Raw genomic sequence first — 27,811 nt, 5'->3', positions numbered from 1 at the left:
TGGGCTGTGCCTTGTTGCGGGGCTTGGCGAGAGAAAAGAATTCGGCAAGGATGTGGTGGTAGGCAGACACTGGCTGGAAGGCGCAAATGCCAGAGGCGGAGATGTTTGACTCCAAACCACGTACTTTGAGGGATGTGCTGTTATCCTTGAGGCAATGGTGACGTACGGTCACATACAGGTTGAAGTGGCTGAGGAAGTCTGCTGCGAGTATGGTGAAATTAACGACCGCCACCACGAAGACCCAGCGAAACAGGCGCCTCAGTCCGACTTCTATCGTCAGCGAGTGGAAGCCGTACGCAGGCACGGCAGTGTTGTTCATGGCGTACAGCGTAGATATGTTTTTGCTACGTCGGCGATTTTGGGGGGTTGCCGGAACAATAAAGATTTCGGATCCTGTGTCGACTAGCACGCGCGACTTGCTTACGCGGTTGACTACGAAGACCAGGCGGCTGGGTGGAGGGGCGATGTCGTAAGCCGCCGTTAACGACTGGCAGGAGGGTTTCCCAGAAACGAGCAAGGTTGAAAGCAGCGGCTAGCACCCGTGCCGAAACGATGGTGGTAACAGCGAACTCCGTCCTGTCTATCTCGTGACTGGCTTCTCTGGGAGGAGCTTGGCTGTCTTGAAGATCAGTTGCGCCATTGCTCGTCCAGTTGCGGAGCCCCAGACAGCAAAAGGTGCTGGGTGGCCTCGGTACGTTCTTGCACTTTCTCCTCAGGGTGCGACAGTCGATATGGTTGTTCCTGTGTTCCTGCAGGAGCTATGGGCGCGAAGGTTGGAGTAGAAAAAATTACACCATCTTCCCGAGGGGAACCCTGAGGTGATGCGAAGCATCGCAGAGTTCCAATCCAATCCAATCCAATCTAATCCAATCCAATCCAATCCAATCCAAGCCAAGCGAGGCCAATCCAATCAAATCCAATCCAATCCAATCCCATCCAATCCAATGCCCCTCGCGAGAGAGTGTTCGCTATCGAAAAAGAGGGGGGGTGAGCGGCGGAGAGCGCAGCTGGCGTGGCAAGAAGAATGGGGGAGGGGTGGAGACCGAAAACGCTGACAACAACGCCGGATGGATGCAGGGACAAGGCGAGAGAATGAGATCTGTCGCATCTAAAATATTCAGTGATGCGATCGGCAAGTTGCGCCAGTCTATCAAGAGACGTCTAATCTGAACCCGCAAGAACCACTCTCACCCACTGGGGCAGCCGTTGCATAAAAAGCTGTAAAAGTTTGAGCTGTCCGTCCTGATGCGCGTGCACACCGAGTAGTTGCCGCATCCCGTTCAGCAGTTGGGAAGGTCGTTGGTCGCCCAACTCGTCCCGACACAGGAGCTGCTGAAGTCTGTTTTTTCAGGCGCCTCGAGGCGGTCCAGCACCATCTTTGTGAGGGTGTCGTATTCCCCTTGTGTTGGGGGTGAAACCAAAAAGTCATCGATAGTGTCGGCGACTTCTGGGGGCAGGGCTACGAAGACATGAACGTACTTCGTCGACTGCGAGGTGATGTGCCGGAGCTGAAAACCGGCCTCTACTTGGCTGAACCAAACTTTAGAATTTTTGTGCCTAAAATTTGGTAGCTTCAGTTCTGTGACGAAGACTGCAGGCGTGAAGGCAGCAGTGATGTCGTCGGAGCCCATGGCGGCGTGTTCGTGAGAGCGTTGTTCGGGTCACCAATTTTGTAGCAGCCCGTAATGTCGGCTACTGAAGGAGGCGAGAAAGCAGACGTGGAGCTGGTTTGCAGTATCAAGACAAGACTGTTTATTTTCAAAAGATGCGAACGCCGATAACGTCCCCCGACGAGGGAAAGAACGGGAACCCCCACGTCCTTCAAAGGTGAGATGAAAAATGCCCCCCAAGCGAGCAGATGGGAGCGGCCCCGTGACTAATGCCAGGAGTCGGCTAGACAAGTTAAGCTTTCCCCCGAAATGCGACCTTTGAATAGCACAGAGAAATGACCCCCCCCCCCCCCAAACGGCGTGCTGTCAACGAGCCTACGGCAGACCGGAGAGAAAGGAAAAAGCCCCGTCTCGCGGGAGCCGCGTGCGCTGGGGTGCCGAGCTGCTTCCGCTACAGGAGGGGCCATTCGATGGTAAATTTCGCTCTGTGTCGCTCGTCATATGCACGAAGAACGAGCACCAAATGTCTACGATATTCTGGTGAGGTACATAGCTCTCACTTCTTTCGAGTTCAACAACGCCCAGTTGATCGCGCATTGGAAGGGACCGTTGCTCATTAGGAACACTGATGCCGCACCCCAACGTTTTCGCTTAACTCGCACAATAAAACAAGCGCTGAGAATAACACATCGTGCAAGGGAACACCTCCTATTGTGCCGTTTTTATGTTACTGGCGCCGTACTGCACTTTGTTGTTCACTGGGGCATTTGGGCTTTCTAGTTCAACGATCCTATCACGGGCAATACAACGCAGCGGGACAACGGACAAATTCGACGGTTCCCCTCCGCTCGACGGTTCTGAATGTGCTCTGGATGTAATTCGACGGTTCGAAAAACACTCGCGCCAAGAGATAAATGCCTGCAGAGCATATGCCGTGAAACACTCGCGCCAAGAGATAAATGCCCGCAGAGCATACGCCGTGGTATTCAATTCGCCGGCAATCGCATGCATACATAACTTTGGTGACTGCTGCTTCTCCGCCTTTGTATTATTTGAGTTGTTAGGGGAGAACAAGTTCGCTCCAATAAACCTGTTTTCCTTCAAGACAACTGCGTCATCTATGGCTTAGTGAAAATAATAAATATTTACAGTAGCCCTAGTAAGCACCCCAATCAATTTTTTTATTTTCGCTACCCACTGCATACAGTCCTAAAACCGCCTTCTCCAAAACACCCACCGTACATCAACACGTCGCACTATGGTTCGGGTGAAAAATTGCACCACAAGTAATTAAAACAACCACAACAACAACGCCTCACTCTTCTTGCTTATCTAACACAAAGAATAATGACAATAGTGTCACCAATAAAAAACCCTGATCTTACTTGCAAAAAACACGCGCGATGTGGTTTGTGTGATTGTGTAGAGAACGTTGCTAGCGACCCTTATGCGTAGCTGATAACTATCTTTTCAGTTCCATTTCGAAATCACCAAAAGTCATTTCCAATTGTGCGTGGACGCTTTCAGCTAAATCCGCGAGGCGGCAGCATTCACTGCGCTCAGTGTGACCACTTTATGGAAAGCCACCTCCTCATTCCACACTGCATATACTTGGGCCCTAAACGTAAAATGGGAGACGTCACATAACGCCTAAAACATCAAATTTTTGGTTCCAACGGCTGATCTCAGGTGTGCACTTGAGCCGCCTTAGTGCTTTTCTTACAGCCCCCTTTGAAAACGTACACCACCCGGCTATCGTGGTACACCTTGCAGGTCGCGGCTTTGATCAACCTTCCTAAGGGCACGGTGAATGCATTCTTTCTGACAAAATAACCCGGCTGGTCGTTGGTAGACTAGAATCATATAGTATCACCTTGGAAAGCAGGGCTGATTCAGAAAGCCCGGCTTTATATCTTTTCATGTTCAGCTACGCCATCTTTAAGTCTCCTCGGTAACTCAATACATTGTCAGGCCTTAACATGGTTTAGATGCCTTTGATGTCATACCTCGAATATGTGAAGAAAGGGATGATAATATAAAGAAACGTTAGAACGAGCTCGTACCGTCATTCATGACTACGCACCCTTCGAGGTCATACTCATCCTCCGCAAACAGCAGAACTTTTAATGTAGGGACTAACCCTTTCCGGCGTCAGACACCCATAAGCTACCTCGGCCAGCACACGATTCTTCTAGTCCCGAGCATTACTTGGGGTGATGATTTTGCTTTATGCACGAATATTCAATGGAAAGAAAAGCACCCAACAAATGGGACAAGAAAAGAAAACACAACGTGCTGACCAGAAACTGGCAGTTTATTCTCTCGACTGGAAAATATACCCTACGAAGCGAAGGAAGGGGGCCCCGAAAGAACCACGATAGGAAAAGCCAAATGGAAAATACAAAGATAAAGATCAGCGGCAGTCAACACTACGTGTGCATTATATATAGTTAGGGCTTCCACTTAACTCAATACGTGTAGCCTGAGATTCTTAATAGGGTGCAGCAGTTCGGCGCCAACTCAGATTCGCACTTTTTTGCTTAACAGATGGCAACACGTACCGCCCACAGAAAGCTGCGTCAAGGAGCAGCAATCTAGCAGTGTAACAACCAGGACAACGAAGCACGCTTTATTCTGCCGCACGAAAGAAAATATAGCTCCGATGACGGCATGCTTCAGCCGTGCTAGGACATGAGCCTTCTCTAAATATGACAGAGGCGAAGATTGTAGCATCTTACAGCGTGGTCCTAGCCAAGAAGGTCAGATTACAGCACGGAATGCATACCGCATGACCTGGCCCAGATGTTGTTTTATTCTTGCCTATTCGCATGCTGTCTTTTTTTTCTGGCGAACACGAAGTCGGCGACTTGAAAAGAGGGCGAGGAGGGTGCTTTTCACTGTATGAATAAAGATTCATTTCCTGCGTCCCCCAGATAACGTATCCGCTTCTAAGAAGGCAAAAAAATGTATTTTTTTTTGTTTCCTAAAATTTTGGTATTCCTCTGCGCCCAAAGGTAAAAGCACAGAAATACGACAGTGCGTATACACAATTCCTTTTCGTGCCACCATTTTACAGCGGGTGTTACGTGGCTGCGACAGGAGGGCATTGCAGCGAGCTGCTGAAGCGGCAAAGCGAAGAAGCATGTGTAAGCCTACTGGGCTACAGACGTCCCTCCCCATTCGTTGTGAATCCTGCCGATTACGTGACGTTTACGTGATAGACGCTTGGTTCGCTGCACTTCTGTCGAAGCCACGTAAACATGTGACTTATCAAAGATGAATTCACTGCCAGTTATGCGTGTTAATTTCCACCAACAACGATGACGAGTGTTACACATCAAGAAAATCGCACCAGCGACAGGCCAGAAAATGGAAAACACATCTTTTGCGGGCGAGCAAACCACGCTGTGGTGCGCTGTTCTGGCGATAACTACAGCTTAATCAGTGCTTCTATGCGAAGTAGGCTGCCTAAACTTTGTTGTCACTCGCCCCGCTTTAATTATGCAAATATATTTGGTTCAGGTGGAAGCGCTCGTAGATACCGGAGCAAGTATTTCTGTCATTCATGCTGACGTGTGTTTGCGTCTGGGGAAAGTCAAGACTCCGTATGTTGGTCGTTGTTTAGGTGGCGCCAATGAGCACGACATCAAGCCAGCTGGCTACTGTACTGTGCGTGTTTCGATGGGAGGAATCCGGCATCATATTGATTGATTACGTGATTGATTACGTGATCAAGAAGATTGATTACGTGATTTTTGGATTTCTTTCGGGCTTATAACGCCCGTACTACACTTAGTGAATCAGTGTAAATGACAGATTTTTGGATATGACATTGGACAATGTGATTCACAGCAAGAAGATTTCATAAGCCTCTGCTGTGAAGATGCTACACGTTACATTCATGGATTCAGAAGCTTTGAAATTCGGTCCGTGCGCAGCACACGACACGGCGGAGGCACTTTTGGAGGCATTGCTATAAAATTGTGTACACTGGTACTTATCCTGCAGTGCCAGAAAGTGCTGCAGGATCGCATTTCTCGGTACCTCTTTTTATCGAGAGGGATGAAAGATAAGTCACACGACACAGTGCGAAGGTGTCATGGTGCTATAAAATGAATGCAAGATGGTTTCAAGATGTTTAAAAAGGAGACATTAAGTAAAGGTGCCTCCTCTCTCACTCTTTGTGAGAAGGGAACAGAAACAGATGGGCGTTTTAAAAACAGCTAACTGTGACGTGGATGTATCCGTTAAACAGGTTTAAAAGGATGGTTGTCGATTGATGATATTTTGCAAGCATATAAAAGATCAACATAAATTCGCTGGTACTCCAGGCACCATTTGTCACATTCCACATACAGGCTTTGGACAGGGCTTGTACGGAAAGCACCACACGAGATGCGATACCCCAGGTGCAGCACTGTATCGAGCATTTTTAGCGCTGTTTTTGTAGCCGACCCGTAGACAACACTACCGTAATCCAAACGAGACCCTACCAAAGCGGTATATACGCTCAGCAGGAGTTGTTTATCTGCACCGCATGATTGGTGAGACAGGACTTTCAAAATATTCATTGTTTTTAGACATTTTTGTTTGAGTTGTTTGATGTGAAAGATGAATGTGAGTTTTTCCTCCATCACCACACCCAAAAACGTGTGTTCCCTTTTAACAGGGATTGGGTCACCATTGAGGTTTATTTCAGGATCGGGGCTTACTCCACATCTCCTTGAGAATACGACACAGGTACGTTTTATGGGATTAAGTTTGAAACCATTTTCGTCTGCCCAGCGAGAGAGTTTCTTTACCCCAAGCAAGACTTGACGGTCAAATATAGATATGTCACAAGAATAAAAAAATATTTGTACTTCATCCACATACACTAATCAGGAGATTGATAGAGGCAATGCTTTCCGAAGCGAATTCATCTTGACGATAAACAGAGTGCAGCTCAAAACTCCGCCTTGAGGCACGCCAATTTCTTGAATGTGAACTTTGGACAGTGCCGTCCCGACTCTCACACAAAATGTTCGTTTGGACAAGTAACTATCAAGAGTGTTCAACATATTACCTGTTACACCATAGGTTTTTAAGTCTGCAAGGATGCCGTAACGCCATGCCGTATCATACACATTTCGATGTAAAAAAATACGGTCATGCAATACTGTTTGTGTGTAAAGGCATATTTAATATATGATTCTAATGCAACAAGCTGATTATTTGTTGATCGCCCTGCCCGGAAGCCTGCCTGGCAGCTCTCGAGAAGATCATTGTACTCAAGAAAGTACAAGAGCCTCCGGTTAATCATCTTCTCGAAGAGCTTGCAGAGGCAGCTTGTCAGGGCAATATGTCTATAGCTTGCGGGAGAAGAAGGGTCCTTCCCTTCTTTCAGAAAACCCACAACTATGGCCTCCCTGCAAAGCATTGGAAGGTGCCCCGATAACCATATTTGGTTGTATAGGTGCAGGAGTGTCTCAAGGGTGTCTGCGTGTAGGTGCATGTCATAGTGCATGTAATGTTGTCTGCACCTGGAGAAGAAGGTTTACAAGTGGCAAAAGCAATCTTCAGCTCATGGAGTGTAAATTCACAGTTGTATGCAGACTTTGACTTGTTCTTTTCGCGTATAGGCTTCTTTTCGGCAGATGTTTTGTATTTCATAAAGTGTTTGTATAGTGCGCAGAACTAGACACGTGTTGGAAGTGTTGTGCACGTGTGTTAGCCTGATCTTCCAGAGTGTCCCCTGTCGTGCTAACCAGGGGCAGGCTATGTGTGTGTTGTCCTTTTAGTTTACGTATTCGGGTCCATACCTTGTGGGTGTCCGTGTATGAATTTATGGATGTGAGAAAGGCGCGCCTACTCTCCCTTTTCGCCTCACGGCACACGCGCTTACCTAATGCCTTTGATCTTTTGAACGAAATAAGGTTAAAACTTGTGGGGTGTCTACGGAGGATGCCCCACGCCTTGTTCTGGGCCTCCCGCGCACGCTTGCAGTCGTCATTCCACCAGGGCCTTCTCAGGTTGCGCGGGGCCACACAGGCCTGGGGTATTGACTTTTTGGCGGCGGCGAGAATGTGCTCCGTGACGAGCTGGGTTGTCTTCTCTACAGGTAAGTGTGTTATGCCTGTGTAGTGTAGTTGAGATGTCTCTGTGAATGTGTTCCAGTTTGCTCTTGCTTATATAAACTTGCAATTGGAAGGGTAACTGCTAGGGCCTTTATCTATGTATGTTAGTGAGGTAGGTAAGGGGTCACTGCCATATGGGTTACTGCCAACAACCCACTCAAGTGATGGAAAGAGTGCTGCAGAACCAATGGCCAAGTCTTAGTGTGAATAAGTGTTGTGTGCTATATAATGGCATGTAAGTTTGTTTTTGGTAAATAGGCATGCTCCTGAAGATATTAGAAATTTTTCGATTAGGCGACCTCGGGCAGCTGTGCGGTGAGAGCCCCAAAGAGTGTTGTGTGCATTGAGGTCACCTATAAGAATGAAAGGTTCTGGTAGATAATCTTCAAGGCCCTCGAAATCGGAGCTTGAAAGCTGGAAATCAGGAGGGATGTAGATGGAGCACACTGTTATTAGCCTATTGAAAATTATGGTTCTAATGGCAATAGCCTCAAGGACACTCTATAATTGGATACGGTGGCATGCCAATGATTTTCCGCAATGATGGCCACACCACCTGAACATGTACCACCACCAACCCTGTCCTTCCTATATAATATGGAACTATTCAAGACATTTGTGTGTTTGGAGTTTAGATTTGGTTTTTGTAGACACATCACACTTGGCTGATTGGAATGCAATATTTCGCAGACATCATCAAGATTTTTAAGGAGGCCTCTACAGTTCCACTGGATGATATTTTCTGTTCCCATTATGTACCTTTAAGAGCTACTTGAATGTGTGTGTGGGTTCATGTTTTGTCTATCGGGGCTTGTATTCTTGGAGCGGGTTTCTTTGGCTTTTCTGTTGGTTTGGACGCCGCAGCCCGTTCCTTGCGCAGCGATGCAGACAGGAACGGTCCCACGTCCATTTCCTCATCAGATGTTCGGGGGGTGTCCGGCGGACCGGGCCCCCTGGACTTGGCACCTTTTCGGGTGCCTTTGGTTCCAGCCGCAAGCGCCGCGGGCGGGGCAGGCGGCGGGGCTAGGATGGGCGCTTCTGTGGACCCGGCCGTGTCCATCTCCTCCGTACCCTCAGGTGTCCCTAGGGCCGGTGGAGAGGACACAGTGAGAGCGGCAGAGCTCCCAGGGGAGATCGCAATTACCACATTAGCTGGAGTCGCCACACTGGGCGATTCCTGACTACTGTGGACTACCGAAGGCAGTCCGGCAAGTGACGGGGCCCCCGCAGCCTCTGCAGGTGCTGTAGAGGCAGCAGGTGGCTGCTCAGCTGGTGGTTGGGACAGCAACACGTCAGCAAGAAGGCTGCACTGTGTTGCCGTGCTGACCAAACGCCGCCCCAACCCCCGGCGGGAGGCGTCTGCGTACGATGTGGCCGAAAGCAGCTTGTGCTTTTTGCGCGCTTCTGGATAGGTGACGTTTTCGTTGATGTTTTCGGGAGAACCAAGTGCAAATAGTGTGGGAGGGGGTAACATACAATAGGCCTGTATACACCTACAAGGGTCTGAAACAAGGATGCCCCCTCTCTCCGCTGCTGTTCATGATCTACATGACGGGGTTAGAAAGGAAGCTAGAAGTCAGCAGGATGGGGTTCGACTTATCCTACATGAAAAACGGGCAGGTGGTGAAACAACGGGTTCCGGGACTAATGTATGCAGACGACATATTGTTGATGGCGGACAACCGGATAAGTATGCAGGACTTGATGGATATATGCGGTGAAGAAGCGACGCACCTAGGGTATCCTTTAGCAGAGAAAAATCGGGGATCATGGTCTTTAATGACGGCGAGGAGCGCAAAACAGTATCAGTGCAGCAAGCAGAAATACCATTGGTGAAAGAGTATAAATATTTAGGAGTATGGCTGAACAACAGCGAAGATTACAAAAGAGGGGCATGAGGCTCACCTTAAGACGAAAGGAAGACGGAACGCGGCTATAATGAAGCATAGAGCCCTCTGGGGATACAGCAAATACGAGGTGGTAAGGGGAGTCTGGAAAGGGGTCATGGTACCAGGATTAACTTTCGCTAATTCGGTTCTGTGCATGAAGTCAGAAACCCAAGCGGGCCTGGAAGTAAATCAGAGGGCGGTAGGCAGATTGGCCCTAGGGGCCCACAGTAAAACTACAAATGAAGCGGTACAAGGGGATATGGGCTGGTCGTCTTTCGAGGCGAGGGAGGCGCAGAGCAAGATAAAGTTTGAGGAGCGACTTCGTGACATGGAGGACGAAAAATGGGCCGTGAGGGTGTTTAAGTACCTGTATTTGAGGAGCGTGGACACGCGGTGGAGACGGAGGACCAGACAGCTGACCAAGCGGTGCGGAAAGTCGGTAGGGGAAAGCGGGGTTTACACAACAGTTAAAAAGCAGATAAAGGCAGCAGAGACGACGAAGTGGGCAGAGAGAATGGAAGCGAAAAAAACCCTGGAGTCTTATAGGGCAGAGAAACGGGAAATTAAGAAGCAGGGATTCTATGGCAATACGAGAGGCAGTGCGTTGCTCTTCGAGGCACGGGCAGGGTGCCTGAGAACCCGGGCATACACGGGTAGCTACAGGCAGCAGGATGAAACGTGTGCATGCTGCGGCAGTGATCGGGAAACTATAGACCATATTGTCAGGAGCTGCACAGAGATACGGCCACCTCGGGGCGAGGGGGAAAAGACGCTGGCGGAGGCTTTGGGATTTGGGGCGAGGGGGAACCTCAACTTCAAGGCCATAGAGGTGACGAAGAGGCGACTGGAGTGGTGGTGGAGGAAACGTAGGGAAGGGATGGGTACGCAGGCGGAGTAATCATGCGGACGAGAATTTAGAACAGCGAGGGGAGAAAAAAGGGGGTGGGGGCGATGAGTTTAAAACAGAAAAGAGGGAGAGATGGGAGGGAGGAAGCAAATCTATAGGTTAGCTGGGTGTAGGGCAAGTAAACGTAATAAAACAGGCAAGTCGGTTGCTGACAACCGACTCCCCGATTTAAAGGGAAAGCCACTAATCATCATCATCATCATCATCATCATCATGTGAATTATTTCCTTTTCGGCCTTGAATTGTGTGCGGCGTGCGGTCCGCTGCAATTCGGGCACTTCTGAGTGGTGCTTTCAAAAGCTTCTGAGGAGTGACCTGTCTCGGCACAGTTGGCACATGTCAACTTCCCTCTGCATGATTGAGTTCCATGGCCGTATCGTTGGCACTTAAAGCAGCGCCTCGGATTTGGGATCTACGGTCGTACGTTGCAGCTAAGAAAACCCACTTTGACCTTTTCTGGAGGCGTTGTGCGATCAAACGTTAGGATGAGATGCTTAGTCAGAGTTTCTTGATTTGCTCTCCGAATTACGATTCGTTTTACTGCAGTTACACCCTGAGGTTGGAGCGCCTCAAGAAGATGTGCTTCCGTCTCAGATTCTAGTTCTTTCTCTGATATGACTCCTTGCAAGGAGTTGAGGGTCCGGTGTGGTGTCACAGTGATAGTCAAGTTGGCCAATATCGTCTGGTTTAGGAGGTTCTCACTCTGATTTTCACTTTTTACTTCGACCAGTACATCACCTGATGCGATTTTCTGAGCATCATAGTCTGAACTAACAACAGACTCAATGCATTTTGCTAACAGAACGAGAGACTTCTTTGCAACAGGAGTGGTTTCTGCAGAGTGAATGACAAGAAATTTGTGGAAATGTTCTGGTTTACCTTTAGCTAGTACTTCGGTGAAGCCTCTTTAGGAGGCCGAATATTGCATTGGGTGGATAAAGAAAACGCCATGCGATATTGAAAAAAGCAGGGGACGGGGGTACTTCCTTCGCTCAGTTTACCCTGATGCCGAGAGAGGTCCTGGAGTTCCCTGCCTGGTAAACAGACAGGGAGCCCATCCGCCGGAGCTTGACATGGGCTGCGATGGCCACCGTTTGTGGTTTCTGCCCTTCACCTTACAACTCGTAGCCACTGTAGATTACAGCAAGAGTATGGGGGCTCGGGGTCCGCGGTGTCGCCAACACCATCACCAAGATTACTCAAGGTGCCCCGTGCGGGGGTATGTATGTAAGCATGTACGTATGTATGTATGTATGTATGTGCCTATGAATATATGTATGTATGTATGTATGCATGCATGTATGTATGTATGTATGTATGTATGCATGTATGTATGTATGTATGGGCGTATGTATGTATGTGCGTTTCTATGTATGTATACATGTATGTATGTATGTGCATATGTATGTATGTAAATGCGTATGTATTAATCGACCACATTTTAAGGTAAATCCCCAAGGTGGAGTAAGTTTCTGTGAAGGAAGGTTTGACATCCACCTAAATGCAGCCATACGGCTACAAAGGAAAGCTATACAGCTTTCTCAGAAACTTCACTTAACACCTGTCCTTCCTGTCCTACCTGAAACTTAACACCTGTCCTTCACTTCGAGTTGTTGATCAATTCGCTTTCGCGCTACTAAGGACTAGCTTCCTGGTTAGCTCAGTTGGTAGAGCGACTGCTCCGGTTAAGCAGTGGTCCCGCGTTCGAATCCTGGACCAGGACGAATTTTTCTTCAACTGCGAAGTTTCTGAGAAAGCTGTATAGCTTTTCATGCGTATGTAAGTATGTATGTATGTATGTATATGCGTATGTATGTACGTGCGTATGTAAGAGTGTACATATGTGTTTATGTATGTAAGTGCCTATGTATTTATGCATGTATGTGCGTATGTATGTATGTGCGTATGTATGTACGAACTTGCATGTGTATGTATGTACAGGGCCGTCCACGCTAGGTAGGAACACGGCGCAGCGTGGCCGCGCTCCGCGGAGCGCCAGCGCACAAGCCGCGGCCGCGCATCGAAACTCCGCGGCGCAGGCGCACAGGGGCTTGGAGGCGGAGCTTCGTGTCGTCTGCTAGCGCGGGAGCGCGCCGTGCTTGCTTTGCTGTGAAGATCGCCCAACTCTCGGCATGCTTGTAGCGTCTTAGCGCGCCCCGACGCGTTGCGGGAAAGTGCACTTCGCTCACTGCGTCGCGTTTGTAGTTTCTGAGTAAGGGAACTGAGCGCCGACTTTTTTCCGTGCCACCATCGCAGTTCAATGCATGTATGGTTACAAACAGTTTAGGACTGGTTTGGTTGGGATTATGGGGTTTAATGCCACAAAACGACTCTGGCTGAGACGCTGTAGAGTAGCACTCCGGATAACAACCCGAAGCTCTGCAGTGATATAGCTCAGCAAACGCGCGTTCTTCCATTTCGCCTGTGTTGAAACGCTGCACCTGCTACCGGGATTGAACATGGATCTCCCCGCTAGAGCAGCCAACCACCATAACCAGTGAGCCGCGGCTGTGGGGCATCCTCGGGTCTTGACGACATTCTGGAACTAAAGAGGGTCACCGAGCAAAACTTTATTTTCATCATGTGCTCTCTAAAGCAGATAGCCATATTTACCTAGAAACGGCGCCTCGTTCACTTTCTTTTGTCGGAGTGTTTACAAGCTCAGTGCAGCTCGGAAGCGCTCGTGGGTGGCTCGACGCGATTTGGAATGTGCCCAACGAACTCATCGAAATTGGCAACAATTGTCTTAAATATGGAAATGCGCGTGCTTGTTTATATTTAAGGCATTGTTTGCATTATTAGGCAGGCTGTGCGATGAAGCTTTAATCATAGTTCTCAACCGCCTTATAATGGGTCGCTAAATCTCATGGTCTCCGCTGAGGTTTTCCGCCAGCACAGTTCTTCTAGCTTGCGTCAGGCGGAATTTAGCGCAAATCACAGGAAACCACCGTAAAGAACCACAAGAACAGCTGCCATCTAGCAATAAAATTTTTATTGGTGCAGAGGTTACTAAGGCTTGACTGGTGCGATGTCCTTCGCGTGTGGAGTGAGCTTCCGGAAGCACTCGATGCTCAGTAGCAGGTTGGGTCCCCCCCCCCCCCATTCTTCAGGACAGCCTGCATTCTGTTCGGCAGAAAGCAGTTTAGGGACCGGCAGTAGTTGCTGTTAGATCTCAGCCGCTCCCATTCCTCCAGGACAATAGTCCACAGCGTGTCCGCTGTGAGGCAACGGAGTTGTCGGTGGGCCAGAGCAGCCTTCATGTTGTCCCAGACATTTGCAATTACTATAAGGTCAGGCGACTGTGGAGGCCATTCGAGGACTACAACTTCGCGACTCTCCAGCAACGCAGCAACTTCCTTTGACTTGTGTATTGGAGAGTTATCGTGCTGCAGGATGAAGTCCTCTTCAGGAAATGGTCCTCCAAGAAGGTATGGGAGCAGCACATCGTCGAGGACGGCACAGTACGCATCCGCATTAAAGCGGTTCTTGATTCTCACGAGGGGTCCCAGACCTTCTGTAGTCACGACGCCCCAAACACTCACTGCAGAGCGACCACTGGCTGCGACTCGCTGCATGTACTCCGGCATATACCTAAAAAAATCAAAATATTTTGTTTGAATTAATATAAATTGCAAATGAAACGATTCGCTACAAAGAACAAGTATTAAACGGGATTACTTTTAGCTTTCTACGATGGATATAAACGGGGAAGAAGTAATTTTCTTTAAACGCAGTTATGTAAAATATGCAAAACGCGGTCTGTCTTTTATCAGTTCATGTGTTTTAGAGATTATTTTCATCCCAGATTTTGGCAAAACATCATCTCTACGTATGCCGCAGTGTGTGTAAATCGGATTTCAAGATGCTATTTCTTAAGAAACAGTACATTCCACACTACTTATGACCTGAACTTGGCTAAACTCAAATTGTACTGGCGCCACGCCCCGATGATCATATTAGTCTTCTCAATGCTCTGTTTAAAATGATTAGCCTGGATAACCACAACGTAAATTATAATTTCATCCCATTCTATCAAGTCTCTTTCCCCACGTGCAGCTTTGGAACATTCAAACAATATTATTATCATTGTTATTATTAATATTATTTTATATTATAATTATGATTATTAATTATATTATTATTAATCCTCTAAAATGTCATATGAATGCGGTTACTGCGACACGTTAGACATCTTTCACAGGCACTGATTTTGTGACAGGCGCATTGTAGTGATGCAAATTTGGCTTCAGAGATCTGCTCGATTTACTACCTCGCACGCATGCTATATGCATTATAGCAAGCTCAAAGTCGTTGGTAAAGTGCCGTGAGAATGAAATTCCTATTTTTTCACACGAACTTGAATATGCATGTGGACCGCCAAAACCTAAGGGCAAAATGCAAGTTAATATTTTCTAGGATACGAGAGCTTCTGTTTTTGTGCTTACCGGCAGTTTTGTGGACGCCAGACTCGCTGCCGCTGGTCCCACCTTGTCGTAAATGTAGATTCTTCTGTAAAGACAACCTTCCCCCAGTGGCCCTCGGTCCATTGCTGGTGCTCCCGAGCAAACTCGAGGCGCTTTTGCTTATTAGCCTCACTAACAATGGGCTTCTGAACCGCCGTTTTAGATTTGAGGCCAGCGTCGCACAGACGACGCTTCACTGTTGTGTCGGACACACCTTCGAGCCCTGCACTGTTCTTGATTTCGCGAACAGGTGCAGTTGGACAGTCCACAACTGCTGCCACAATGGCCATGTGCTGCTCATCTTCAGTTGTCACTTTCGGGGGGGGGGGCTTTAGGGGGCGCATCCTTAATTCGCCGCTCTTTTTGGTACGCTTGGACTATCCGGTTTCCTGTTGAAAGCGGCCGATTCGTCATTTCGGATATCTGCCACTGAGTGTAGGCTTGCAAGCTGAGATGGACAATTTTCCTTCTTTGGTCACCTGGAACACGCGACATTGCTGTCCTCCCGAACGTTGATGGAAAAGTGGTGTAGCTCTGCTAGGTTGCAGCCGTTTTAATACCGAACGAATGTGGGAAACAAGAAGAAATAGAAAAGCGCAATCCTTAACTGAAATTCTCATAGCGTGACGTTGCGGCGATAAAAATGCCGCGAGTAAAACGTGCTGTGGCTTCAGTGTTCACAAAGAATGGGACCTTATTTCCCTTGGACAAAGCTGAGAATTAGCTTAGGAATCATTACAGCAGATAATACACGGCCATGCCCATGATAGCACAAGCCGCCATAGCGCGCTTTAGAGCGATCTACGGAAGCGAGAACGCGAAGACGGGCGAGGCGACAGGCTTCTTCCGGAGGGGCGGGGGGCGGGGATAAGGGGGGGAGGCACACCAGAAATTTGAAGCATAGTGGCTAAGATTGAGAGTAGGTTGAGCATAAAGAAGGATTGATTTAAAGCCGTCGTTTTGTGTCGTGCAGTACCGGAATGGAAAGGGGATAAACTACAGTAAGCGGTCACAATCCTTGCGATTGGATTGAAGGCATATTGAACATACTGGTCATTTTTCTGTTCGTGGCGTTGATAAGCCATGCGTTTTGGGATGGTAAAGAGAAGAACGCAGAAGTGATGGACCGCAAGAACGGAGAAGCTGTCACTCAACGGTGGGGCATATAACTAGTGACCAGAGCTTCATTACTCACATAGGCCCATTGCGGGGAAGTACGAATCAGAAAATAAAAAAGGCTACATTGCAGGTGACAAGAAAGGGTAGGTAGGGCCCCGGTGTTTCAAACATTAGACTGATATTTGCTTCGCCACTAATGATATATGAACTATAACGTAGCAGGCTACGGTGGGACCAGCCCCAGACTGCCGGAGAGTAGGATGATCGTGCTGGATGCGTGAGACCCGCTTGCTGGGCGGCTGCTTGAACTATCTCCACAATGGACGATGACCTTGTAAAAAAATTGAAAAAGCTTGCACAAGGTTACAAAAGGCTTGCTCGATAGCGAAGCTGAAGGATTTCTTTCTATGTAAGCACCGAAAGACACACCATCACGCATTGCATTACCTTTGAAGTTGTTTATTTACATGGCCTGTCGCCGCATTCCACTTAGGTAGTTGCAGTCATTGTCATAGCCATCTTCTTTCTCATGCATGATTGCCGGGCCCGGTGCGTTTTGTCGCCAGGTTTGCACATTTCGCCCAAAGTGCAATACGTCAGGACGTGCTAAAACCGGCGGCAACCGCCTTCGCGCACTGGGCGTCTGTAGAGCAAGCTGTATTGTCCCCACTGTCCCCCCCGTTGAGGTGCAGACGCACGTGAACTGTTTCCTTGGTATTTGTTTTGCGAGCACCACGCGCAAGCCTGGACTTCTCCAAGCGCTCGTCGTGAGGCGCGGGCTAACATGAGCGGTAAACTGCGGGAGCAACCATGACCCGACGTTATCTGATGACGCCTCACACCGCACAGATTTACGGCCTGCAACAACAGCACCGCTGTTAAACGAGCCAACGGATATCGAGACCAACGTCGCGGGATCGAGACCCAGCCGGATGTTGCCGAAATTCCATGGACGCGAAATGCACGGACCCTCATGTGCTGCAGAATGCCAATGCACATAAATAAATCCTGGTGGTCAAAATTATCCGCAGCTCTCCTCTTCATTAAATCAAACCAAACCAGTCCTGAAATGTTTGTAACAATATATGCATTGAACTGGGATGGTGGCACGGAAAAAGGGAAGCCCTCAGTCGTGTTACGCAGAAACTACAAACGCGCGCTTTCCCGCAACGCGTTGCGGCGCGCTAAGACGCTACAAGCAAGCCGAGAGTTAGGCGAGCTTCACAGCAAAGCAGGCACGGAGCGCTCCCCCCCTGTAGCAGACGACACAAAGACCCTCCTCCAAGCCCCTGTGCGCCTGCGCCGCTGAGCTTCGACGCGCGGCCGCGGCTTGTGTCTGGCGCTCCGCGGAGCCCGCCCACGCTGCGCCGTGTTCGCAGCTAGCTTGGACGGCCCTGTACGTGCGTATGTATGCATGTATGTACGGGCGTATGTATGTATGATCAGCCTATCAAGGGCGTGCTCTATAGGACTCCAACTGCTCTAAACTTCTGTGTACGAATAAATTGTTTGCGTATAGTTCCTTTATTTTATTCGTTTATTGCTCACTCGGTCTTCTGCACTTACTAGTCGCAGTTCAAGGTAGCCATTCCGTTATCGCGGTGGTCAAAACGTGCCCTGCCCTACATAACTTGACTTTTAGGGGTACATCCCCCTCCAGTAACAGTATTCCAAGACGCTCGTTCCGAACTTCGTAGCTCTTCTTTTATCATTCTGGTTTCGATGGCCACATGTGCTGAACGTTGTTTTGACGTAATAACTCCCTGCGCAATATGCGTTTAAGAAGAATGAAGCCAGCAGTCTAGAATTACAAGGGAAGCATAGGCAGTTCTTAGTAAAAAGATTGTAAAGCGCGCTGAAACAAAATCACTCCACCTACTCCTCTATGATTTTCTACTAGCTGCTGGATTTAGTTCCTCCTATATTGGCTATCCTAAAAATCAAACGCGCACGTGCACCACACACACACACACACACACACACACACACACACACACACACACACACACACACACACACACACACACACACACACACACACACACACACACACACACACACACACACACGCGCGCACGCGCGCGCGCACGCACACTTCCATTTTTCCCTACTTTTTTCAAGTTCGTACGCATCATCACCTATGACGCCGTTGCTTTGTACTTAGCTTTATAATAGTTATCGTTTTTTTGGTTAAAAGCCCTTGAACACATTGTAAGGTTTCTCGTGCACCGTGCTTTTCAGCAATCTCCTATTTTCTCTTTGAGAAAATAACTCTCCAAATTTAGGAATTGCCCTCCCTCTCATATGTGCAAGTGCTGTTTACTCTGTTTTGCTTTTCTTTTCTTATTGCTATCAGATTCAGTCACGTCGCAATGACCGCTCATCACTCCTCGTACAACCAGCCCCTGTCTGCCTCCCGTCTGACGTTCCCGCAAGCCTCGTTTGAGGTCATACGGCGTCGATACCAGACACCCTATAACGTTCCTCCTCTATTCCACCAAAACCCCCACCCTCAAAGAATCTCGTCCAGCCCCTCCCCTTTCGCCGGCGGCGGTCACTTTTAAGTAGGTAAATCCCTGTCTCTATGGCTAATTTGCTCCTTTCAAACTTATTCTTTATCTCAGACCCTGCTTCCTCCTCCCTTTTTTAGACAAGCAATAAATTTGTGAAGATAGAGCTGGCAAGAAAAGGCTATCCCACAATAAAAACAAATTTCTCTCGGGGGAATCATGTGAAATTGCATTGATTGATTGACTCATAGATTTATTGATTATGGACTTTAACGCGCCGACTCTACTCAGGTATGGGGTGCGCCGTAGTTGAGGGCTCCGAGTTAATTTTGACCACCTGGAGATCTTTAACGTCCGTAGAAATCTCGAACGCACGGGCATTTTTACTTTTTGTCTCCATCAGAAAAGCGGCCGCCGTGGCCGGGAATCGAATCCGCGTTTTTGTGCTCTGCACCACAAGTAAACTTCGAAAACTTTAATTACTTCTCTAACCCACAAAATATTGCAGCTATCCTCGAAACCGAAAATGATCTTTCAAAAGCGGTGTAAAATTAATGAACGGCAAGGCGAGACCAGGTCCATGCCTAGTGGGTGGGTGGTAAACACATTTATGGGGACAACGCTGAGGTTGGCGATGCTACTCACATGCACGTATGTTGAGAGTCAACAACTGGCTAACGAGAAATAAATTGTGATTTCAGTGATGCGTCGCTAGATATAAAAGGCACGGAATATTTTTAGCCTAGATACAGCCGACATAATATTCTGGAACACAAGATGGTCTCGCAATCGCAGCGCTACTAACGGTGTTGTGCCTCTGCGGTTAATTGGCCGGTCAAATGTCAGCGCAAATGTATACTCTACACCGGACCTCTGAGGGCTTGTCCAGAAAACGTTTTTGCCTTCTTTCATCACTCTCAACTTTCGTATACATAGTTTTTCATGAAAAACTTTAGTAATGTTTAAAAAGTGGCATTTAGATGTAAATTTTTTCTTGTGCTAAGGAATGAGGCGCCCTGGCGGCCGCTATAAAACGGGTACCAAGAGCTATTGGGGGGAATATTTATAACGGTTATTTCGTAACTTTTTCAATTTTTTTCTACTCAGGTGCATTGTTGTAATGAGGTCATTGTAGATGATCATGAGTACATCCGGTGTCGATTATTAAATTTCCGAAAGTGTAATTGCGTGCAGAGCCGCAGCGCTCAGAACCTCAGGTCTACAGATACGCGCAACGGGCTCCGGGCAGCAGTTTAGCTCTGCAAAGCCTCGCCGACACGCTCATATCACTCGGAAATGTAGACGTCACACGCACGCCGCGCTTGATCTTTCGGCCACAAAAGAGTCAGGCGGCGTCGGGTGCATCATCCGCTGGAACCTCCTCGCCCGGCCAAACGGGACTAGTCATCCCGATTGCCGAGTGTGGCCGCGACCTGCCGCCGTTTGCGTGCGGCGGCCATGGTTCATGCACAAAAAAATAAAATAAAATAAAAGAAACTAACGACTAAAGCAACTAAAACTAATCTACAAATCGGCTATCAAATGCCTTTCGCCTGTCGAGGTGCCCCTTGCCTCTGTTCGGGCCGAAAATAAAGCGCGGCGCTCGTGGGATGCGTGGGACATGCACAACTGCGACTGACTTTAGCTTGTGGGCGTGGCTTTGCGGCGCTGAGATACCGCCCGCAGCCCTTTGCGCGCCTCCGGGGCGCTGATGTTCTGAGCGTTGTACAATAGGAATCAATTTGAAGGTGACCGCTCGGGGGACAAATAAGTAGCAGCGCCACGTTACGGGTTGAGTTAGGGTGACACTACGAAATAGACAACGAGAGGAAGAAGGCACTGCTACCTGTATCTCCAAATTTCTGGAAACGGCCGCGGTGTAGTTTGGAAGGCCGGCTAATTGATGCTACCGTGATCGCCTTCAAATTGATCCCTACTTTACCTCTGAACGCAGTTAAATGATAGGAAATCTAATAATCGATAACGGATGGACCCATGATCCTCTACAATTTCGTCATTACACCCAAACACCTAACTTAAAATAATTAAAAAGGTAATGAATATATTCTAGTTAAATATTCTCCTAAATAGCAATTCGAACCGAATTTATAGCACCCGCCACGGCCCCTGATCACTTAGTGCAAGAAAAACAATTGTACTTCCAAAATCCCATTTTTGAAATGAACAATGTTATACGCATGACGTCGTGTACTCAAACAGGAAATTGATATACGCACGACGCGACCGTCGTCCCACCTGTTAACCATGTCGGCTACTACTGCGCTCCTGCGCCCTTTCCGTGCGCTTCCGTAGTCCGCCGAGCCTCGAAGACCTCGGTCCGCTTCATGTCGTCTCATGCACCTATGCGTTTCGTGTCACCAGCATGGCTGTGAAGCTCAATGCAACGTATGACACGTTTGCGGAATTTGAGAAAACCTTCGTAGAATTCCAAGCCCGGAACCACGTCCTTTTCGTTACCAAAGCTACGAAGACTGCTCAAGTAGTCAACTCTCGTCTGACTCCCAGTTTGGAGCGGCTTAAAGAAGAGCTTAAGTATGCAAACGCTACGTACGTTTGCAAACAGGGTGGTAGCGCTAGGACCACAGGAACTGGAATCCGTCCCAATCAAAGGTGAGAGGAATTTTCAAACTTGTTCTTGGCAGTAAAGCACATGGCTTACCGAGCCATGTGCGCGGTTCTTACGATCGTGTAGACTGCGAACATATGCCAATTGTTTTAGCGAAGTGTAAACGATGGTAAGGTAGTCCGGCTTGTCAGCCGATGCTCTAGAACAAGGATCTTTATCTCAGTTCGCATGTCGTGCGCATACTTCAGGCTCCTGTGCTTCTGGGAACCCGTGTTTTGAACTGGCGTCATGAAATTGCCATGCTTTTCTTGGTCTTCCTTCTTTTGGCTGTTCTTTTGTTTCTTTGGTGCGAATACATTTTAATCAGATTGCTTCTATATTACTTCAGTCTAATAAATAACATTTTCATGATTTCGTCTCACCTTCAGTTGGCTGATATTTTGCTTGCAGGACAATGAAGCAGCTCTGCCCCGCGACAGTCGTCATTGCGGCACGTCGTTCGATCCAGAAACTGGAAGTGACGAAGTTGGAGCTGACCCACAGTCATAAATTGAGTGAGGACATGTACCAGTCGTACCGAGAAAGCCGGTGCCTGACTTCTCAAGAGAGAGAGTTTGTGCAGCCATTGGTTGAGCTAACGTGCCACCATCCAAGATTGTTGAGAGGCTGAACGAGAACACTGGTAAGTTATTGTAGTGGTCATGATTTTTACATATACAAGCCAGAAATATAGCTGTGGACCATACGCGGGAAGCCATTGTTTTACTGGCATGTCGTACTTTCGTCACACAAATAGCGAGGAAGTACGTATCTGCCGAATGGGAAATATCTTGTCACCTGCTTGGTCTTCGGACTGCAGTATGTATTAAATATCAGTTACATGAGCTCCAAGTCTGAGGTCAGCATGGATATAGGGTCATTTCGTTTTCCCCACTGTTCATCCGTAACTGCATACTTGTTTACAGGAAAGAAGACTATTGCAAGAAACTTGCACAACCTCAAGAAGGACTTGCGTGTGCAGGATGAAGCCACTGAGCTCATGAACGAAATCCAAAAATGCCAGGAAAAGTTTCACGCCAAAGTCATCCCGGTAACTGATGAAAACGAGGAACTGCGGATTTTGTTCATTCAAACTGCACACATGCGCCAGGCGTTTCGTTCGTTTCCCGAAGTGCTACTGCTGACGCTACTTATCGAACCAACAAGCTCCGTATGCCCCTTTTCGTCTTTGTAATCCAAGATGAAACGGGCAGCAGTCAAGTTGTGGCGTATGCTTTTGTGGCATGCGAGCAGCTACATGTTGTGTCATGACTGTTGAGCATGTTTGTTGACGAAAACCCGGACAGTGCACACACTAAGGTGGTAATCGTCGACAAAGACTTCACGGAAATTTCTGCAATCAAGGTAGCATTTTCAAGTTCACCGGCAATCCAACTCTGTCAGTTTCATGTGACGAAAGCCTTTCGGACTGCTGCTAGCAATTTTTCCAAATCTGCCGAGGAGCGTGACCACCTTATTGCACGCTTTGCCGATTTGGTGCACGCTCCCACCAGCAACCAGTTTCAGCAATGCAAGCAAGAGTTTGAAAGAGTTGCGAACCCGGAGGCACTCGATTACTATAAAAAAAACTGGGAGAACATAACGGGAATGTGGGCCCGACACATTTGTGACAAACACTTTACTGGTGGCAACAACACTACAAATCGTGTGGAGCCCCACAATGGGAAGATAAAGAATGTCCTGACATCAACCAGCAAGCTGCATGAAGCTTTGCACAGCATTTTGAGCCTTGCTGACTCGATGAAGCACGAGGGAACGCACAAAACCATGCTGCTCACAACGTGTACGTTTTATTCGTACAACCGATCTGAGGAAGTAGAACGCATGTGTGGGCAAGTTCTCACGCCATATGCTTGCAACTTGGTAAGCAAGGAGATGGAAAAACTGAAGACGTTAAGTCTTGATGTGCAACAAGTCTCAGAGGATAAGTACACGGTTGCATCAGGGGCTAGTGATGCCTTGCACGAAGTATCCGTGGTAGATCAGACCTGCAGCTTCATCACGTTTTTAAGAACAGGTTTCTTGTGTCGTCACTTTCTAGCTGTGTGTCGCAAGGATAAGCTGCAACCGGACTTAGAGAAGGCTATCCACAAAAGATAGTTCAAGTCTTTTCAGTTGGACTTCCTGGCATCAGCCAACCAGACCAGCTGTGACAGTGATGAGACCCCGCACTGCAGTGAAGAGAAAGGTTTTCAGGAAGTGCAGATCCAATCCCTTCCGGGACCAAGTTTTCAGAAGATGAGCCGGAACCAGTGTTTCAACTACCTATGCGCACGCTGAAGACCCTCGCTGATAACTTAGCGGACTGCCAACCCGAGGTATTTGCTAGTAGGCTTGCTTTCTTAGAGGATGTGAATGCCTCCTGGCTCAAAGGTGAAGTTGTAACAAAGGGCTTTGATGGTAATCTCGTTGATTTGACAGCATGCAAAACCTCTTCCGCCCAGTGCGACATATCTGCAGGAGATCCATGCACTAGTAGTAGCACAACGGTGTCATTACCATCAGTACAAAACTGTCGTTCTGTGGAAGACAGAAGCAATCTCCTCCTATCAAGCTGCCTGTAGTGAAGTGTCGAGGGCGGCCGCGAAAACGGGTTCTGCAGCGCCAGGGTCATCGGAACAAATGGAATGAAGGCCATTCAATGCCGTTCAAGCACCTCTCGGAAGAGTCTCAGCAAAAGAGTAAGTGTTCTGTTCTTGTGAGGTCCTAATATGGGCTCGAATGAAATTTACATTACTTTTTTTTTTGTTGAAACGTTTTTTCAGTGCTGCTAGCATCTATCACAAGCCATGAGGTCTGTGGGCAGGTGCTCAGTGGCTCACACCTTGTGAAGGAAAGCGATTTGGAGGTCCGACCCGAGCGCTTGCGAAGTTCTTTGCTGGACTATTGGGTTTCACTGCCAAGGTTAAAGCGGTTTTTCACACCTGAAGCATGGCTCCTGCTGCAGTCCTCAAGTACGTATTTTTTACTGTCATTTGTGTTGCATTTTGAAGTAGGACATGCTTTTAACAACTAGTAACAGTTGCAGAAAAAAAGCGGCTGGACCATTGGTTTTGTGGCGTGTGCCAAGGTGAAGAGGATGGGACAAACATGATCTCCTGCGACCAGTGCTTGGAATGGTTTCACTGGTAAGAATGCACTGGTCTGGCCATTTGCAGTTGTGTCTCATATGCTCCCATTTTCTTTTCCATAGGCCTTGTGTAAAAGTCAGCAAGAAGGACATCCAGAAACACTGGTTCTGCAGCTTCTGCACTGCATGCTAACTGTGCTTTAGGTGTACCGCATGCCCCACACTTGCTTGAAAGGAGGCCGAGAAATCCATGGTCTTTGAAAGATAGAGCTCTGTGTGAATTTGACATTTTGTAATAAATATGTGTTGTGCATTCTCACCTTGAAAATTTTACTGGTGACAGAACGTGGCACAAATCTGTAGGAACGAGTTCAAATGTGGCATTTCGGTTCATGGTGAAATGTGGTTCTGATTTTGCCAGTTGCCTGAAACTTCCCAATTCATGCACTCAGCATGCAAACTGTTATGACGGTGTGGTTATCTTGAGCATTATATAAAAAAGGTCTTCAGGTCATCTGATGCCTAGGTGATTGAACAGAATTGCCTCGTATGCGTTTACACGCAAGTGATGCGCCGCCTTTGCGAGTGAAAACGAGCAGGGGCTAAAGCTGTGGCGTTTGTCAACTTTAAATTTATGTCTTGAGCAGCGCAAAAATGGGCGGCAAAAATTACGTTAAATATCCCCCGCCCAAGATTTCACGGCGCCTCGTAAGCGCCGTAAAATACTCCCCCCCCACCCCCCACCCACCAACCACCACCACCCGAGACTCCGTTATTCCCTGCAGTACAGACCATCCGAATGCGGGCGTCGTGATAGGCTTGCCGTAGTCGTGAAGCTTGACTACAAAAATCAGGCGCTGTGAAATTGCCATACTCGCTCGCCAACGCGCCCCGACAGCGTACGCGTAGACCGAATGCTGGCGGACGTGCTTTATTACCGCGAGTTGTGCTGGAGGAGTATTTAAACAGATGAGAATTTACAAAGCAAAGGGGGAGAACATAAAATGCAAGGGCAGGAAACGGTGCCAGGATGGAACTTAGAACCGTGGGGGAAGGAGTGAGAGTTCGGGTCGCGAGACGAGTTTCAAGAGTACGGCACGGAACGGCGGCAGTCGGACTCACGAGTACGGTAGCTGGGTGGCGCATTGCACGGTAGGTTGCTTGCTAACGCTAACAAGGGAATCTTGAGTAAAAGGAGGGGGGGGGGGTGATTTCACGACGCCTGCAAGGCGCCTTTTTGAACAACCGCAACTTAAACGCATCCCTGCACCCCAAGCATAGCTGTGCTTCGAACTGAAATCTTGAACAGTTTTAACAGTTACAACAGTGCTAATGTCGTTTGAAAAGCAAATCACGTACGGAAGACACGAAAAAAAAACTTGCTCTTGTACATAAATTGGCGACTCGTAAACCTGGAACCAGAGCGAAGGGCCCGTGATGCACGCCTGGGTGGCTAGGCTGTATGTGCCTTCAGGCGTGAACGATCATTCCAAGTTATGTTCAAAGCACAGCGCAGTATTGGGCCAGTTGGTAATAAAAGTCATCCCGCATTTCCCCGAGGGGGAGAATGTGAAATTGCGAATGCACGGTTGTCGGCCCGCTTGCGGCGCTTGCGCTCGGCACCCGCAGCCCACCGCCTCGCCGCCTTCTCTTCCATCTCTTCCATCGGGTTTGTAGTATCACGTGTACACCACGCAGTTATCAAGCCGCTATAACGCCGCTGAGTCGCCAACGCAACGCCGCTGACGACGTAGTTTGAAATTGTTAAAGATATAAGGAGCGTTCCTAACTCTGAAATCAGCGTGGCTTCCGTGGCTTAGTCGGTAGAGCGTCGCGCTGCGGCCGCAACGTCCTCGGATCGAAACTGGGCGCCGGATGCTGTTATTTTTTTATATAGTGTAGTGGCCTGGCTGGCGCGCCGAGAGAGGGTGTTGCTAAAGTGAACTAGAAGAGGGTAGTGGGCTTACTGGGCCTGGCCGCCTGACGCAGTTTATGTCGCATCCGCAGGGTGCCGCCACAAATTCATGCAATGTAAGGCCTCGATGCTTTCGGTTGTCCGCCAGCGAGTGCACGATGGCGGGGTGATACTGTTCGCAAGAGTAACATTTAAAAGAAGTGTATTTCTCTGGCGCGTATTTGATGCGAAGGGGCGATGGGTAGTGTCGCGCACGTTTGCAAATTCAGTGGTTCGTTTTACAGCCGAGAATTGGCGAGAAATCTGTGCGCAACAGCGGATGTGTTCTGCTCTTGCCAATTTCGTTTTTTTTTGCACAGCCTGCCTCCGCAAAACTTTAGTTAACCAGAGCTTGAAATGGGGCTAGTTGGTTGCTTACTCGGAACATTGCTGGCGCTAGGCGGGACAAGGACGACGAATTACACACAACTCCAGTTGTGTGTAATTCGTCGTCCTTGTCCCGCCTAGCGCCAGCAATGTTCCGAGAAAACTTTAGTATTTGCGTGACACAATTACACATTACGTTGGCCAGCTTGCCTGGTGCTATGTAGCTTTCTTCTCTTTCATGAAATATGCTTTATTAAAAATCAACCGCAAGCGGGACCTCATACTGCGCAACAGGCATCTTGTGATTACAGCCGAGATTGAGCAGATCATTAGCGCATAATGGGGGATATTTAAGGACGTAGCAACAGTTCTCATATTCTCGCAGGTTACGGTACCACGCGCAAAAACCAGCCTGGGTGGTGCTTGCTCATGGAAGTCGTAGCAAAGTCAGCGGCTACGTTATTTGCGCCAGATCTCGACCCCGCTTCTTTCGGCGTGTATTAGTTTAACTATTACAGCTCCCGAAAGACTTGAGTTGACCAAAGCAGGAATATAAATTGATTTCTCTCTATGAATAACTCGTACAGCTATGTAAATAAATATGATGCTGTCGTAACAACAGAATTTTGGTTTTGATCAATGCTCTTATGTCTGAGCATTTTATAGTTCTGATTTTTTATATTTATTATTACAAGCATATTTTTAGTTCTATATTTTCCCGCACAGGTCCAGTAAGGAAAGAATCTTTATCTGTGATCCCTTAATGAAAGAATCTTCATCTGTGAACAAAAATTGCACAATATTTATTTACAAGCAACACATATACACAGTAAATTTGGAACGAACACCACGCACTCTTCCTTAGGAGCAACGGCTCAACTTTAGGTGCTTTGCTTTCTGTCGCCTGGCTGACTTCGCCAGGTTTAGCCCCTTCGTGTAGAAGTGCAGTCGTGCAACAACATAGAAATTAATTATTGTTGCAGAAAGTGTGGGAGCGTGAGAGGGGCAGCCAATCGCCCGAAGGAGCCGCTCCTTTACAACTGCTAGAACATCAATAATGCTGTCGGCATGCAGCTGATGACGGGAGAAGCACTCAGTAAAGAGATCCTCCAGCTTCCTCACAAAGCCGAACAGCAAGCCAGAGGGGTACAGAAGCCCCCCTTTGTCACAAAAATCTGTTAGTCGAGCAAGCTGGAAGT

The 27,811-nt window shown here is 48.1% G+C and overlaps 1 protein-coding gene across 1 annotated transcript; it reads left to right on the top strand.

Annotated features, from left to right (window-relative positions):
• The first annotated feature begins 21,655 nt into the window (after positions 1-21,655).
• On the top strand, positions 21,656-24,524 carry LOC144167924 (uncharacterized). The gene is made up of 5 exons (XM_077697048.1): positions 21,656-21,789; positions 23,791-23,942; positions 24,027-24,215; positions 24,284-24,389; positions 24,455-24,524. The coding sequence occupies exons 1-5, from the start codon at positions 21,656-21,658 to the stop codon at positions 24,522-24,524; spliced, it is 651 nt and encodes a 216-aa protein (XP_077553174.1).
• The last annotated feature ends 3,287 nt before the right edge of the window (positions 24,525-27,811 follow it).

This window comes from Haemaphysalis longicornis, unplaced genomic scaffold, assembly GCF_048455015.1.
Source record: "Haemaphysalis longicornis isolate Haplotype H1 unplaced genomic scaffold, Haemaphysalis longicornis Haplotype H1 scaffold_2, whole genome shotgun sequence".
NCBI lineage: Eukaryota > Metazoa > Arthropoda > Arachnida > Ixodida > Ixodidae > Haemaphysalis > Haemaphysalis longicornis.
Note: the sequence above shows the minus strand (reverse complement) of the source record. Positions and strands in the feature narration are given on the sequence as shown.